The sequence below is a fragment of the Pelmatolapia mariae genome, linkage group LG4 (genome assembly GCF_036321145.2).
Source record: "Pelmatolapia mariae isolate MD_Pm_ZW linkage group LG4, Pm_UMD_F_2, whole genome shotgun sequence".
NCBI classification, from domain to species: Eukaryota; Metazoa; Chordata; class Actinopteri; order Cichliformes; family Cichlidae; genus Pelmatolapia; species Pelmatolapia mariae.
In genome coordinates, this window is record NC_086230.1 from 27801575 (window position 1) to 27815108 (window position 13534).

A 13534-nucleotide genomic window follows, 5' to 3' on the forward strand; every position below is an offset into this window, starting at 1 on the left:
TAAAAGCTTTCCAGAGAGTATAAGACAGGCAGGGAGCAGCCGCGCGGCTTCCATAACGTTCTGTATTTAGAGTAGCTTTCAGATATCAGAAGAAAATGAATGACATGCGAGCTGGGAAACCTGTCGGCGGTCAACCGCTGGAGTTGTTCAGCTGTTCTCATGGCGAGTGTGGCGCAACTTTCACCAGGCAGTGGAAACTCAAAGAGCATGAGACTGTGCACACCGGGGCGGTAAGGAAAATATTTAATCACGCAGTGCCAAAGCCTTTCTAACTAGCGGATAAACCCTTCAAACTGAAAAATAAAGTAAGAAACAGTAATTTTACAACTATGATAAATGTGTGCAGCGCCCGTGCCAATGTACAGTTGCCGGCTGCGGTCGTCGCTTTTCCAGAAGCTCTCACCTGCGACGCCACATGCTTGAGCACACCGGGGAAAAGCAATTCAAGTAAGTAACTCAAACACGGTTTTCCTTCTCTCAGCTGTCGTCTCACTTTGGTTTCTGATTTATGCAGATGCAAGTTTGTGACCTGTACAAAGGCTTTCTTTCACGCAAGCAAATTGAAGAGACACGTGCGCTTCGCCCATGGAGACAAAAATAAGTACTTCAAGGTTTGTGTGAATATAAACTTATCCACCAGATGGCACCAAAACTGCATAATTTACACCAGCTTCGTTTACTTTTGAGATAAACCGGTTTTCAAGCCTTGTCATTTTAATCACTTGTGCATTCCCGTCCTATAGTGCAAACACCCAAACTGCTCTCTGACCTTCAAAAAGCGCAGATTGTTTAAGTTGCACCTGAAGGAACATGAAATGGTTGCCAAGTTCAAGTAAGTCCATGTAATAGCTTAGCTTCATAGAAAATATAGTTCAGATTTTGCTCTGCTTTAACATATACTGACACTACTGTGTGACTTAAAGAAATGGCTGAAGCTGTCAAATGAGTTTCTGTATTGAAGATGATACTTTTACTGCTTTAATCGGCTTTTATACCTGCAGAATGAGCTGCCAGTGCCTGTGTGGGGGTGGTCTCTGTGATTAATTTTTACTTCTGTCTTTACTCCTGGGATACTTAGATGTTCGAAGGATGGATGCGCTGCCACATTTGACTCCCATATTGCCCGCAAAGCCCACGAGAAGAAGCATGCAGGTTGGTTTAATCTTGGTGGGGACTTGTCTTTAATCTCGGTACAGTTTTTTCATTAAAATGGGGTTGAATGCTTTTGCGTGTAACCTTTTCATGCATTGAAGACAAAATAAACATGGCCCAGAAGGGAGACGGTGGATGATCTCATTTGTCTGGTCTCTGCAGGTTACCGCTGCCCTCATACTAATTGCCAGGTATTTGAACATACCTGGGGGAAACTTCAGAAACACATGATTAAACACCCAGGTGAATTTGACCATAGACCATAGTTTTTGTTTCCCTACTCGGTGCTTTGTGGTTAAAGGATGGCCCAGTTAATCATTACTTTTTTGTGTGTTGCAGCAACATTTACATGCCAAGTGTGCAAGAAGGAGTTTAAGAAAGTGGATTCTTTGCGGAGGCACAAGCGGATGCATGCTTCCCACAAGCCTGTGCTGGTCTGTCCCAGAGATGACTGCCAGGCTTACTTTTCTACAACCTTTAACCTGCAGCACCATATTCGCAAGGTGCACCTTGACCTGCTCAAATACAGATGTTCCTTCCCTGACTGTACTCGCATGTTTGCTATGCGGGTAAGTCTCTAGCAAGAAACTGGAAATGTGTACCTACTTTAAATCAAAAGAGATGGCAGTGAAACATAACATCCAGTTTTAAAGTAGCTTTAATAATAAACTTGATTTACAATTTTTTGGAACTTGTGTAGTGACTGTTTTTATTCTGCAGGAGAGTATGACAAGACACCTACTTCGCCATGACCCAAATGCTACCACTCTGAAAGTAAGACCTAATAGTGTAGAAGTAGACTAAAGCACCTACATATTTCTCTGCAAACCTGTTACAATTTAAATTCTTCAGGTCTAAATCTGGGGTTCACTAATTCATTTATTTTTAATATGTGGAGGTAAACCAAGTTTATCATTTTAATTTTCTGACTCAACAGAAACGGCAGCGACCCAGAAAAACCTGGCAGAAGCGCTTGAATGGACAAAATCTGCCACTCGTGGAGGAAAACCTGCATCACCTATTTGCTCTGCGCATGCGAATCTCCAGACGTGCCAAGGTGGAAACGAACCTCTCAGGCCTCTTCAATGAGCGCAAGATCCATCACTATGTTGACCCAGAAGTCAATCTGCGTAACCTGTTTGGGATCAAACAGTATCAGGCTCTGGAGAACGAGATTGCGCCAGTAAAAGGTTAAACAAGGATGCTTCCAGGCCAAGTGCTTTTTGGTTAAGTTTGGTTCAACTTTGAAACAAAGTACAAAGTTTTTTTTTTCTTGTTTAGACAATGGGTCTTTTTCCTTTTGAATGTAGATTGTATACATTAAAATACTTAAATTTCAAAGCAGTGTGACTTGACACATTGATTAGGATGTCAAGCTTTTGAGTCTTATTCTGAAGACGGCAGGTCTCAGCTGAAACGCTTATTTTGTAACATGGCTTTTGACCCAATAAAATTAGTTGTGATTTTCATCAAAGTGGTGCTTGAATTCTGAGTGAGTGTTTAGGTGAACTGCTGAAGGTCAGCCATCAGTGGCAGGTGCTGAAGGACCAAGATTTGTTTAGTCATATTATAATTGCATCTCATTGTGAACACACTCAAACAGCTGTTCTTCTCCTGCATCTCTTTTGTGCTCGCTTTGGCTGCACACATCAGTTGACATTTGCTGAACATGTTGAAGCTCATTAAATATGAACGAAGCGCTGCACATGAGTAAGAACTGAGTCACACAGCATGTCATTTTTGGAGGTGGATGAGACTTTGAACATAAAGATGAGTGTCTGCTGTCAGATCTGTACAATGGAGGTTAAGCTGTTGCAGTTTAGAGCCTGGCCTTTTTGTTTAGTTACACAAAAGGGGAATGGCAGTTCATATGTATAGAGTAAATTTGGCCACCTGTCCAAAGTTGAGCTGCAACTCCAGTGTACAACCTCGGTTCTTTGCGGTTATGGTGTTACACAATAAAGACTTCAGTAGTTCATAACATGGATGTGTCTCCCTACATGAAGGGAGATGTTTGAGCTTCTATAACTTCTACCAGCCACGTTTTTAAAAACATATGACAGCTTTGGCCAATCACACACATACAGGCGAGAACAGAAATGCAAAACAGAGAAAGAAATTGCTGTTAAAATCAAACCAAACTCTCCTAAAGGTTCTCAAAATTCAGTGTTGAAATTGCATCAATGCATTACACTAAATCTGTGGAAGTGGCCTACAGTTAGTGGCCACTTCCACAGATTTAGTTTAATGCAATTTGATGCAAAGGCTTAGCCATGATCTCCGGTTTCAGAAAGATAAGTGTAAGAGAACGAATTAACAATGGCTTTAGCATTAGTCATTGTTGTGGTGTATACTGGGCTGTTACATTCATGCCCTAGCTTATGTTAATGACAAATTCCTAGTTTGTAGACCGGCAGCTCTTTTGGGATTGCATTAAGTTCTCTAGGTGTGGGTAATGAAACCTTAAAATGTTTCACTCCTGTAAATGTCGTCTTGATGGTTCAAAATCAAGTGATATTTATTACACAGACAATTTATGAAGGCATCAGTACTTTTAGGCTTGGTTTAAAATGTTTGAACCGTTAATCCACAATAGTTGGCATTTGCTCATGGGTTAATTGTTCTTGCTTTAGTTTATACCCTTCAAGCTTTTAAGAGTAATGAGGGTGGTGTGTGTTATTTGGCTGGCATTTAGGTGAGGAAAAAAAATCAATAGAAGCCACTGGTTGATCTCTAACTTGTTTATTTGCAACTAAGAAATGACCCTGCAGAAAATAAAATCTGCATTTTAAAATCAAATGGTCTCATATTTAATACATTTTCCCACTTCATTTTTGTCTGGGAGTTCAGTAAAACCATTTCCTTGTTATCTGTTGAGTAAGTCTTCTCTCTCTTGGTCTAGTGGAGCAAGACGGAGTCCATTTCAAAGCTTCAGTGCAGCTCTGCAACAGCCTGTCACTTTGAGTTTGAATGGTGTCTTTACTTCTGTGTTTCTCATTGCTTAGCCGGAGGTCATTGTGCTGCCTCTGGCCTCTTTCCCTCTTTTGATGTCATACATTATTCTATATCACACCACAGCTGACCTACATGCTCTGCCGAGCTGTAAGATCAGTTTTCAGGTTCACACAATCATCCTCCAGCAGTTAACCGTGTCTGCGTCATCCGCAATTCTTTCCCGTGGTCACTGTATAGCTCATTCCTTTATAAAATGTCATTCTCAAAGCACAGATAAAAGCATCAAACACTGAGAGCCTCTCGAGATCCTGATATTGCTTTGGAAGTGTGATGTGACTTTCAGGGTAAGACGGAAGCAGAAATGTAAAAGGCGTGTGTTTCTATGGTGATGCACACAGTAAACAAGATTTTGTCAATAGATTAAAAAAAAACTTATTTTTAGAAGAACTAGGACAGTGTTTGCTGTGGAAAATACTGGAGTGATTGGATGTTCCTTGTTGACAGAGTTGATAATTGTTTTCAGCAGGTGCCACAAGAGTCAGCGGGCTGTCTGATGTCAGGGGCCAAGTGCTGGATGGATACCAGCAACACTATCAAACTGATTCACTCAAATTTAACTGCACCCTCATCACCCTCCTCTGGCTCTCTGTAAAGGCCATGCCAATTATCCACAGAGTGAGCATGACCTTTGGTCTAACTTTCTGAGGTTGATTTTTGCAGCTTGTGCATCAGAGTAGCACAAAAGCAATTTTACAATACCATCACTGCAAGGGTGACTGGGACATGGTTTCATATTCATGACTATCTGATGAAGTATTGGTTTCATTACTTATTTATTGTAGCTGTTCTTGTTTCCAAGTCCTTAGAAAGGCTCTTTTAGTTCCAGGATATAAATTCCATCCAGTCTCAAGCAATTTCCCCTAATTTATAAATTTTTACTCACACCTTTCAACTTTTATCCAAACTAATCTCAACTTGCAGTTCAACATTGATGGCTCTTCTTCAGCCCTATATATAGTGTTTGGGAAATACTTTTTCACAGCACTGTAGGTCACCTGGTGAACCAAGTGAGCTACACCAACAACTCATTCTGATGGTGACTTTGAAGACAAGGATGCATTAAGTGCAAGGAGTACACATGCAACACACACAGCAGAACTGCAACATAGTGTGAAAACATCTATGTTGTATTTTTATATAACCATCACTCTCTTGATTTTTAATTAAAGGTGGCATTGCTAGTGGTTTTTTCAACTCGAGGGAAAAATGCATCAACAATACCTCTGACTTACCTCAATTCTGCTATGAGTCATTTTTTATTCTGATGACGTAAGCTTCTCGACAAAATTGCCTTGACCTACAGGAGCTAAAACTAACTGAGAGGCTTGAAAGGCAACAAAATGATTCAGCTAATGTCTCATCTGCAGTGAAAACCTGCATTTTTGTTTTCATCTCTAACACAACAAACAGGAACTCTATTTCAGTTGTAATTTTACAGGTAAGAAAAGCACAGTGTGTACGCTTAGTGTTGGTGCCTCGTGCTGGTACAACTACACTGCTCAAAAAATTAAAGGGACACTTTGAAAACACATCAGATCTCAATAGGGAAAAAAATCATGCTGGATATCTACAGTGACATGGACTGGATAACTTGTTATGGAATGAAAGGAAGCCACATTGTTTGATGGAAATTAAAATGATCAACCTACAAAGGGCGTAATTCAAAGATCACCTGAAAATCAAGGTGAAGAAGCGAGCCCATTTTGCCAAAATTTCATTGTAGGAACACAAAATGGTTGTATGGTCCCCACTTACTGTTACTGCAAACCTGACAATGTTGGGGCATGCTCCTAATGACATGACGGATGGTGTTCTGAGGTACACATTGGCAGTGTTAAGTAGTGTTGAATATCCCAGAGGTGTTCTCCTAGATTTAGATAAGCCAAGCTCAGGGGCCAATCAATAGTATTAATTTCTGCATCCTCCAGGAACAGTTTGCATACTCTCATCACATGAGGGGAGGACCCGATACCCACTGCACCACCACAGGGTCTAACAATGGGTCCAAGAATTTCATCTCGATACCTAATGCCAGTCAGGGTGCCGTTGCCAAGCCTGCAGATGTGTGTGCGTCCCTCCATAGATATGCCTCCCCAGACCACCACCAAACCAGTCATGCTGAACAATGTTAGGAGCAGCATAACACTTCTTCAGAGCCAATCATGTCTGTCACATGTGCTCAGTGTGAAGCTTCTCACATGTGTGAAAAGCACAGGGTGCCAGTGGTGGAGATGCCACTTATGGTATTCTATGGCAAAAGCTAATCCAGCTCTTTGGTGCTGGGCAGTGAGCACAAGGCCCTCTAGAGGAATGTATGACACTCAAGCCTCATGAATTCTACTTCTAATTGTTTGGTCAGAAATATTCACACCTGTGACCTGCTGAAGGTCATTTTGTAGGGCTCTGAGCTCATCCTGTTCCTCCTTCCACAAAGGAGCAAATACTTGTCCTGCTAATGGTTTAAGGCTCTTCTACAGCTCTGTTCAGCTCTCCTCCATTATCTGCCTGTCTCCTGGAGTACTCCATGCTCTTGAGGGTGTGCTGGGAGATGCAGCAAAAATGAGAAGGGAAAAATGTCAGTAGCCTCCACCTATAAAACCATTCCTGTTTTTCTGGTGGACTTGTCTCATTGGTGCCCCTCTTTTACACCTGTTGTTAATATCATTAATAAACCCTCTCTGCTGCTTAACTGAGATCAATATCCCAGAAATTAATTGACTTGATGCTATACTCTGTTTAAAAAGCGTTCCTTTAATTATTTTGAGAAATGTATAAGAAGTCTTGGATTTACTTATTCATCCCTTTTGTGTAAAGTGAGTTAAGAGATAATAGATAGTAATTGATGAACCATTCTAAAATCAAGAACTAAGAGCATTCAAAGTACACGTTTGGATATTCTAATAAGGAAAGTCGGTGCATAATATAACTAATAGTAGTAGCTATATTCTATTCATAAATTTATTTTCCATAAAATATAGGAATTTGCACCTAAAGTGATTTTCTGCTAATGTACATTAACACATGCCGCTATACATACCTTGGGATAAAGCAAGTGGTTATTTGACTTAATGTTGCCTTTATATCAACTCAAAGTGCTCTGGCTATTCTCCTCTAACATCAACAAGACATTTTCATTTTTAAATATTTATATTTTGACATTTTGCCCTTTTTTTGATAGATTATCAATGGAGAATAGACAGAAAACAGGGGGAGACGCAGCAAAGGGCCACAGGTTGCACTCAAACCGTTGCATTACAGCCATATGGCATATGGGCACCTGCACAGCCAGAGAGCTAAGACAGCACCCAACAAGGCATTTTCACCCAAGCAATTGCTGCTCACTAAATATTTTCTCTTTTTGGACCAAAATCCAGATAGATCATCAGTTTCTGAAATACTAAGAGCAGCCTGTCTGGCACAATGCCACCTTCAAAATCTCTTAAAGACCCTTTCTTCGGCATTTTAATGCATAATGCGTATAAATGCAATAAATTGCTGCCATTTGACTGGCGGATTTTTTTGATATAGGATTTCATTTGTCTAACATTGCATTAATGAGCAGCTGAAACAGGTGTAAACAGTTCTTATTGTTTGGGTTAAAGCAGAGTGGGGCATTGTCATCAGCATGCACTGTTCAAAATCCAGCACGAGTAATTTGCAATGAGTAACTTGCAGACATAAGACATAATCAAGATATAATCAATGCAAAAAGATATACACAAATTTTAGAGCAACATATGATGGCATTAAGAAATTAGAAAGGCCTTGTGCATTTCAGTGAGACATTATAAAATATGACACAGCAGGCCCTAGATTATTGAAAAAGTGAAATCCCATTTAAAAATTTACAGCACTTGACTCTTCAGTTCCCAAATGATTGATAGAAGAAGAGGTGATAAAATATAGTGGGAACACAGTGCTTTTGGTATCCAAAATCAAAATTAGCACATTTTGGAAAAAAAGGAAATGTCTCAGTTTATTTTTCTTACACAGTGGTCTACCTTTTAAAAAAAACATTAATGTGGTTAAAGCATTTGAATGTTCTCCCTAATTATGGAAATGTTTTTGATGTAGTCTGAAGTGTCAGTGTTCCTGTTTTTTTCGCAGTCAGTAAAGCCTTGTTTAATTTGAGTAGTAACCCATATTTCTATTTTCCATTCTCATTTACAACACAGAGAAAGCCCAGACTCTCACAGAAAGAGAAACACGCTGGTTCAGAAAATCACAAAACAAGGAGAAATACTGAAGTAGGTTAACCATACAGTCGTCATGCCCTGATTTAGCTGACGTCCTCCAGAATAGATGACCCAAAACCTTTTCCCCCTCCCTTTTCTCCATTTTCCCATGGCCCTGTTTTAAGAGAGCTTTTCACATAGCGGTAACCCAACCACATGCCTACTATACTGAAAGGAGAAACACAATAACTATAAAATGGGGACCATTCTGCAAAGCTGTTAATGTACTCAGCTTCCTTCAGGGCACACTCTGCTGCAGCCCTACAGCTCTTTATACCATGTAAGGAAATCTAAAATACTACATAGCAACAAGCAAACAAAAGATACTTGTCACAAAATGTTCCATAACACAAAGGTCAGGAGGAAAACACCATCTGAATTTAATAGACAGATAAATTTTAGATATATATTTTAAAACATGTCTCCAGTGCTTAGTTTAAAGGTAGCCTTTTGAGCTTGAACTCTTGCAAAAGCGCTACCATAGTAAGAAACACAATAGGCGCTCCATTCATCTGCACCAAGATGAATCATTAGGAGTCATTGAAACCCGAGATTGAAGGGGCAGTATAATTATACAGGATTCAATACTGGAATTAGTAGACTTTTATTGTAGTTTTACTATGTACCTCAAAGAGAAATGAAGAACAAACACAATCGTTCGCACAGAAAATATAAAAAGTACATATATAAAGTATATATAAGGTATGGTGACAAGGTACTGATGCAATAAAATTCATTCTAGGGAGTAGCAATATGCTGCAAGTTATTTCCGAATTTCACAATGACTTTACCAATGACAGACAACATTACACTGAGTTTCAAGTAATTTAAGAAAATGCTCATTGAACAAGAAATACACCTGGCTGTGATACTATACATGATGACTGCAGGAAGAGGAAGAGAAGGAGTGGAAGAGGTGGTAGTAGTAGTGGTGGTGGGAATCAGTATATGTTGAGGTTCAGTGTTGTTGTAAATAAGCTGAGTCTGTTGTCCTGGATATTAGCGACCTGTAGTGCCTGCCGGAGGGCAACAGGTCAAACAGATGAGATATCATGGGTTTAATTTTTCACCTAATGAATTTAAATTATTATCATTATTGTTATTATTATTGTTGTTGCTGTATTTGGCTGAGCCCTGATGTGAAATCACATAATCAAAATTGTATGTTATTGATCATACAGGTGGGTGGGCATTGACTGGTGTGATGTCACCTCAGTTATGTCCCATACACGTTGTTACCTGTGCGTTTTAAAAAACAAAACAAAACATCCATCCATCTATTTTCCTCTGCTTGTCCAGACCAGGGTTGTGGTGGGCTGGATGTATGTATGTGAGTGTAGATGGTGATGAATTAACATAATTTAATATTTGAAAAATTGATAACATTTCATCAGTTATTTATTTTATTTTTGTAATGTTTAAGTCATTGATTTAATTACATAATGCTTCAAAACAGATCATACACCTTTTCAAAATGAGTAATGCCAGGTCTCTTTAACTCTTAGAACATGTAAATAGGATTTTTATATGTAGTTGAACAAATCATTTTTCAGATGAAATTAAATGATAAATTCATAGAAATATTTGCATTTTTTGACCCAGTGTTACCAATTTAAAATGGCACTGAGTGTGTGAATGACTCAGTTACAGTTTATGGATCTATGGACGGCCACTTTAGCCCCAAAAATGCTTAAAATGAAAATCCAGACACTAATGGGTAATGTTACAGTGGCTATGTCTATAGAGTACAGCAGTCACTAAGGAAGATTTAGGTAAACGTGCAATCACTTTATGAAATTTATGAATCAGCATTGTATAGCTTTTGGGAATCATTTTTATAACATTCAAATCCTTAACAATGGTAAATACACTGAACAAAAATATGAATGCAACACTTTTGTTTTTGCTCCCATTTTTCATGAGCTGAACTTAAAGATCTGAAACATTTTCTACATACACAAAGGACCCATTACTATCAAATATTGTTCACAAATCTGTCTAAATCTGTGTTAGTGAGAATTCCTCGTTTGCCGAGATAATCCATCCCACCTCACAGGTGTGGCATGTCAAGGAGCTGATTAGACAACATGAATATTGCACAGGTGTGCCTTAGACTGCCCACAATAAAAGGCCACTCTGAAATATGCAGTTTGATCACACGGTACAATGCTACAGATGTCGCAAAACCAGTCAGTATCTGGTGTGGCAACCATTTGCCTCACACAGTGCAACACATCAAATGGAGATGTGTTGCAACTTGTGAGGCAAATGGTGTGCAATGGGCATAGAGTTGATCAGGTTGTTGATTGCGGGCTGGAATGTTGGTCCACTCCTCTTCAATGCTTGTGCAAAGTTGCTGAATATTGGCAGGAACTGGAACACGCTGTCATATCCGCCGAGCCGAGCGTCCCAAACATGCTCAATGGGTACATGTCTGGTGAGTATGCTGGCCATGCAAGAACTGGGATACTTTCAGCTTCCAAGGAATTGTGTACAGATCCTTGCAATATGGGGCCATGCATTATCATGCTGTAACATGAGGTTATGGTCATGGATAAATGTCACAACAATGGTCCTCAGGATCTCAACACGGTATCTCTGTGCATTCAAAATGCCAACAATAAAATGCACTCGTGTTCATTGTCCATAACCCCACCGCCACCATGGGTCACTCAATCCACAACGTTGACGTCAGCAAACTGCTCATGCACACGACGCAACACAAGCTCTCTGCCATCTGCCGTGAACATTAAAAACATCTGTCAACAGAACACCTCTCCAACCTGCCAGACACCATCAAATGTGAGCATTTGCCCACTCAAGTTGGTTACAGTGACGAACTGCAGTCAGGTCCAGACCCCGATGAGGACGACGAGCATGCAGATGAGCTTCCCTGAGACGGTTTCTGACAGCTTTTGCAGAAATTCTGTGGTTATGCAAACCGATTGTTGCTGCAGCTGTCTGGGTGGCTGCAGCAACAGCATTGTGCTATGTGATCAAACTGCATATTTCAGAGTGGCCTTTTATTGTGGGCAGTCTAAGGCACGCCTGTGCAATATTCATGCTGTCTAATCAGCACCTTGACATGCCACACCTGTGAGGTGGGATGGATTATCTCGGCAAAACGAGGAATTCTCACTAACACAGATTTAGACAGATTTGTGAACAACATTTGATAGTAATGGGTCCTTTGTGTATGTAGAAAATGTTTCAGATCTTTAAGTTCAGCTCATGAAAAATGGGAGCAAAAACAAAAGTGTTGCGTTCATATTTTTGTTCAGTGTATTATGTGTACTAGCTAAACTCAAAATAAAAGTCAATGTAATGTCTACGTGATGTGTACATTGTTTGTAAAAACATTTTGCTAAATACTTTTTGGTGCAGTGGAGTCTCTGGAATATGTTGTCATGTATATGTATAAATAAGTGTTCATGAAACAGTCATGCTAATAGTGCATGTAATAATGACTTTTTCAAATAAAATGGATATGTAGCTTTCAAAAAAGAAGAAATATGTGTAATTATTAAATTTTTTTGCCATTTGTGCAATCACACTGTAGACAGTGTGATTGCACAAATGAAGATCAAAAGAATGATGTGATAACTTAAAAACATGCTACTTAAGCATAAATCTTACCCTAATACAAGCCTGTTTTTGTGTCTTCCTTTCCTTTTCTTTGCATGTACTGTATTCTGCCAGTGAAACTATGTGAATCAGAGAGTTCCTAAAGTCATTAGTATTCATCTTGTATGGAGCATACATTCTTCTAGTAGACGTTCTTTCATTCATTTGAAGTTTGCCTCCTTGTGACAATGAAAGGAAATTCACTATAAATATCTCCACAAAATTCCATGCCAATGCAACAGTTGCTTCAGTATTTTTACCCCAATGCAAGGAGTGGACTGACTTTGTCATGTCTAGAGTCCTACTGCTGACATGATTTAAAAAAAAATTGATTGATTTTGTGTTTAAATTTCAGCATTTAATCTCTGAGGCTTTACTTATGCACAAATGAGACACCTGAGATCCATTTTTATTTGAACAGTGAAATGAGTTCATACTACTCTGCCAAGATCAACGTAACCTGATAGCCCTTCACATTAACCCTATAATCTTCCATCAAAGACATTTGGGCAAACAAAGCGTTTTTTTTTTTTTATTGTCTTTCTTCACTTAGCTTTCACATTGTGTGCCTTTGTGAATATTTAATAGACCTGAAATTTTGTAAATCACTCACACACACAGAAACAAAAATATATATTTATGCACAAATTTATGTCACAAAGTCACCATCTAACTGAGGTTTCTGTTCTTAGGAAAGTGGAGCAGGCACAGCACTGGAAGTCATCCAAATAGTGTTTATTGTCAGACTGTAGGAATGCTTTGTTGGAAGATTTTTCTCTCAGCTAGATGACTGCATGCAGTTATTTTGTCCCACAGATTAGGTCCAGTGGAATGACAGAGAAAATTTGTTTTTCCTCATACCCTCTTAGTGCAAACGCCCTTTAGTGACTTACCGTCAGCAGCAGGCAGTTTATCATCTTTTCTCGACCATTAGATCATGTCACATCATACATCAAAGCTCTTCTTTGCCTCCCTGCTGTTACTCTTTATCGTTGGTCTTTGTGTTTGGGAAAGGTAATTTTCACATGAAAATGTGCCAATTTCCCAGTGCTTCTTTTGTCTGTTTAAATTTGTAATCTTTGTAGTTTCACTTCCTGCCATCATAAAAAATATGCATAAAAACAAATCCATGAAGAGGGTATAATAAGCGGAGCATCATTCTCTGTTTCAAGTAGAGGCACTGGCAACGGTTATTTATCCTTTTTGCATAAGACAGTTGGTCTGTATCTTGCTATAGGTATGCGCCGTGAAGCTCCGTAGCTTTAGATTCAAGTGACACAGAATGTCAATTTCAATTTCCACTCCCTGGCTAACGGTATACGTCGAGAAAAGCCATACTGTTCCTTCACTGCAACAAGAATATGCATCATACAGCCATGAATGGAAAAAAAAAGACCATGTGAAAATGACACACTGACATGATTTATTTTTATCAGACTATCAGCGTCATTTTGATCAGATTAGCTGTGATTTTCTTGGCCAATGATCTGTGTTGCCTAAGATGAGAG

The 13534-nt window shown here is 39.3% G+C and overlaps 1 protein-coding gene across 1 annotated transcript; it reads left to right on the top strand.

Moving 5' to 3' along the window:
- The first annotated feature begins 104 nt into the window (after nt 1-104).
- Nucleotides 105-11299, top strand: 42sp43 (P43 5S RNA-binding protein). The gene is made up of 11 exons (XM_063472702.1): nt 105-230; nt 347-447; nt 515-611; nt 744-832; nt 1079-1152; nt 1315-1395; nt 1492-1721; nt 1873-1926; nt 2090-2335; nt 10773-10839; nt 11172-11299. Exons 1-11 carry the CDS (start codon nt 105-107, stop codon nt 11297-11299), a joined length of 1293 nt encoding a protein of 430 aa, XP_063328772.1.
- The last annotated feature ends 2235 nt before the right edge of the window (nt 11300-13534 follow it).

What these genes read in the sequence shown, in the direction of transcription:
- 42sp43 (XM_063472702.1), top strand. Translation starts at nt 105, where the DNA reads ATGCGAGCTGGGAAACCTGTCGGCGGTCAACCGCTGGAGTTGTTCAGC. An exon ending in ACACATGATTAAACACCCAG is followed by an intron (nt 1,396 to 1,491) that starts GTGAATTTGACC and finishes TGTGTGTTGCAG; the next exon opens with CAACATTTACATGCCAAGTG. An exon ending in CAAATGCTACCACTCTGAAA is followed by an intron (nt 1,927 to 2,089) that starts GTAAGACCTAAT and finishes CTGACTCAACAG; the next exon opens with AAACGGCAGCGACCCAGAAA.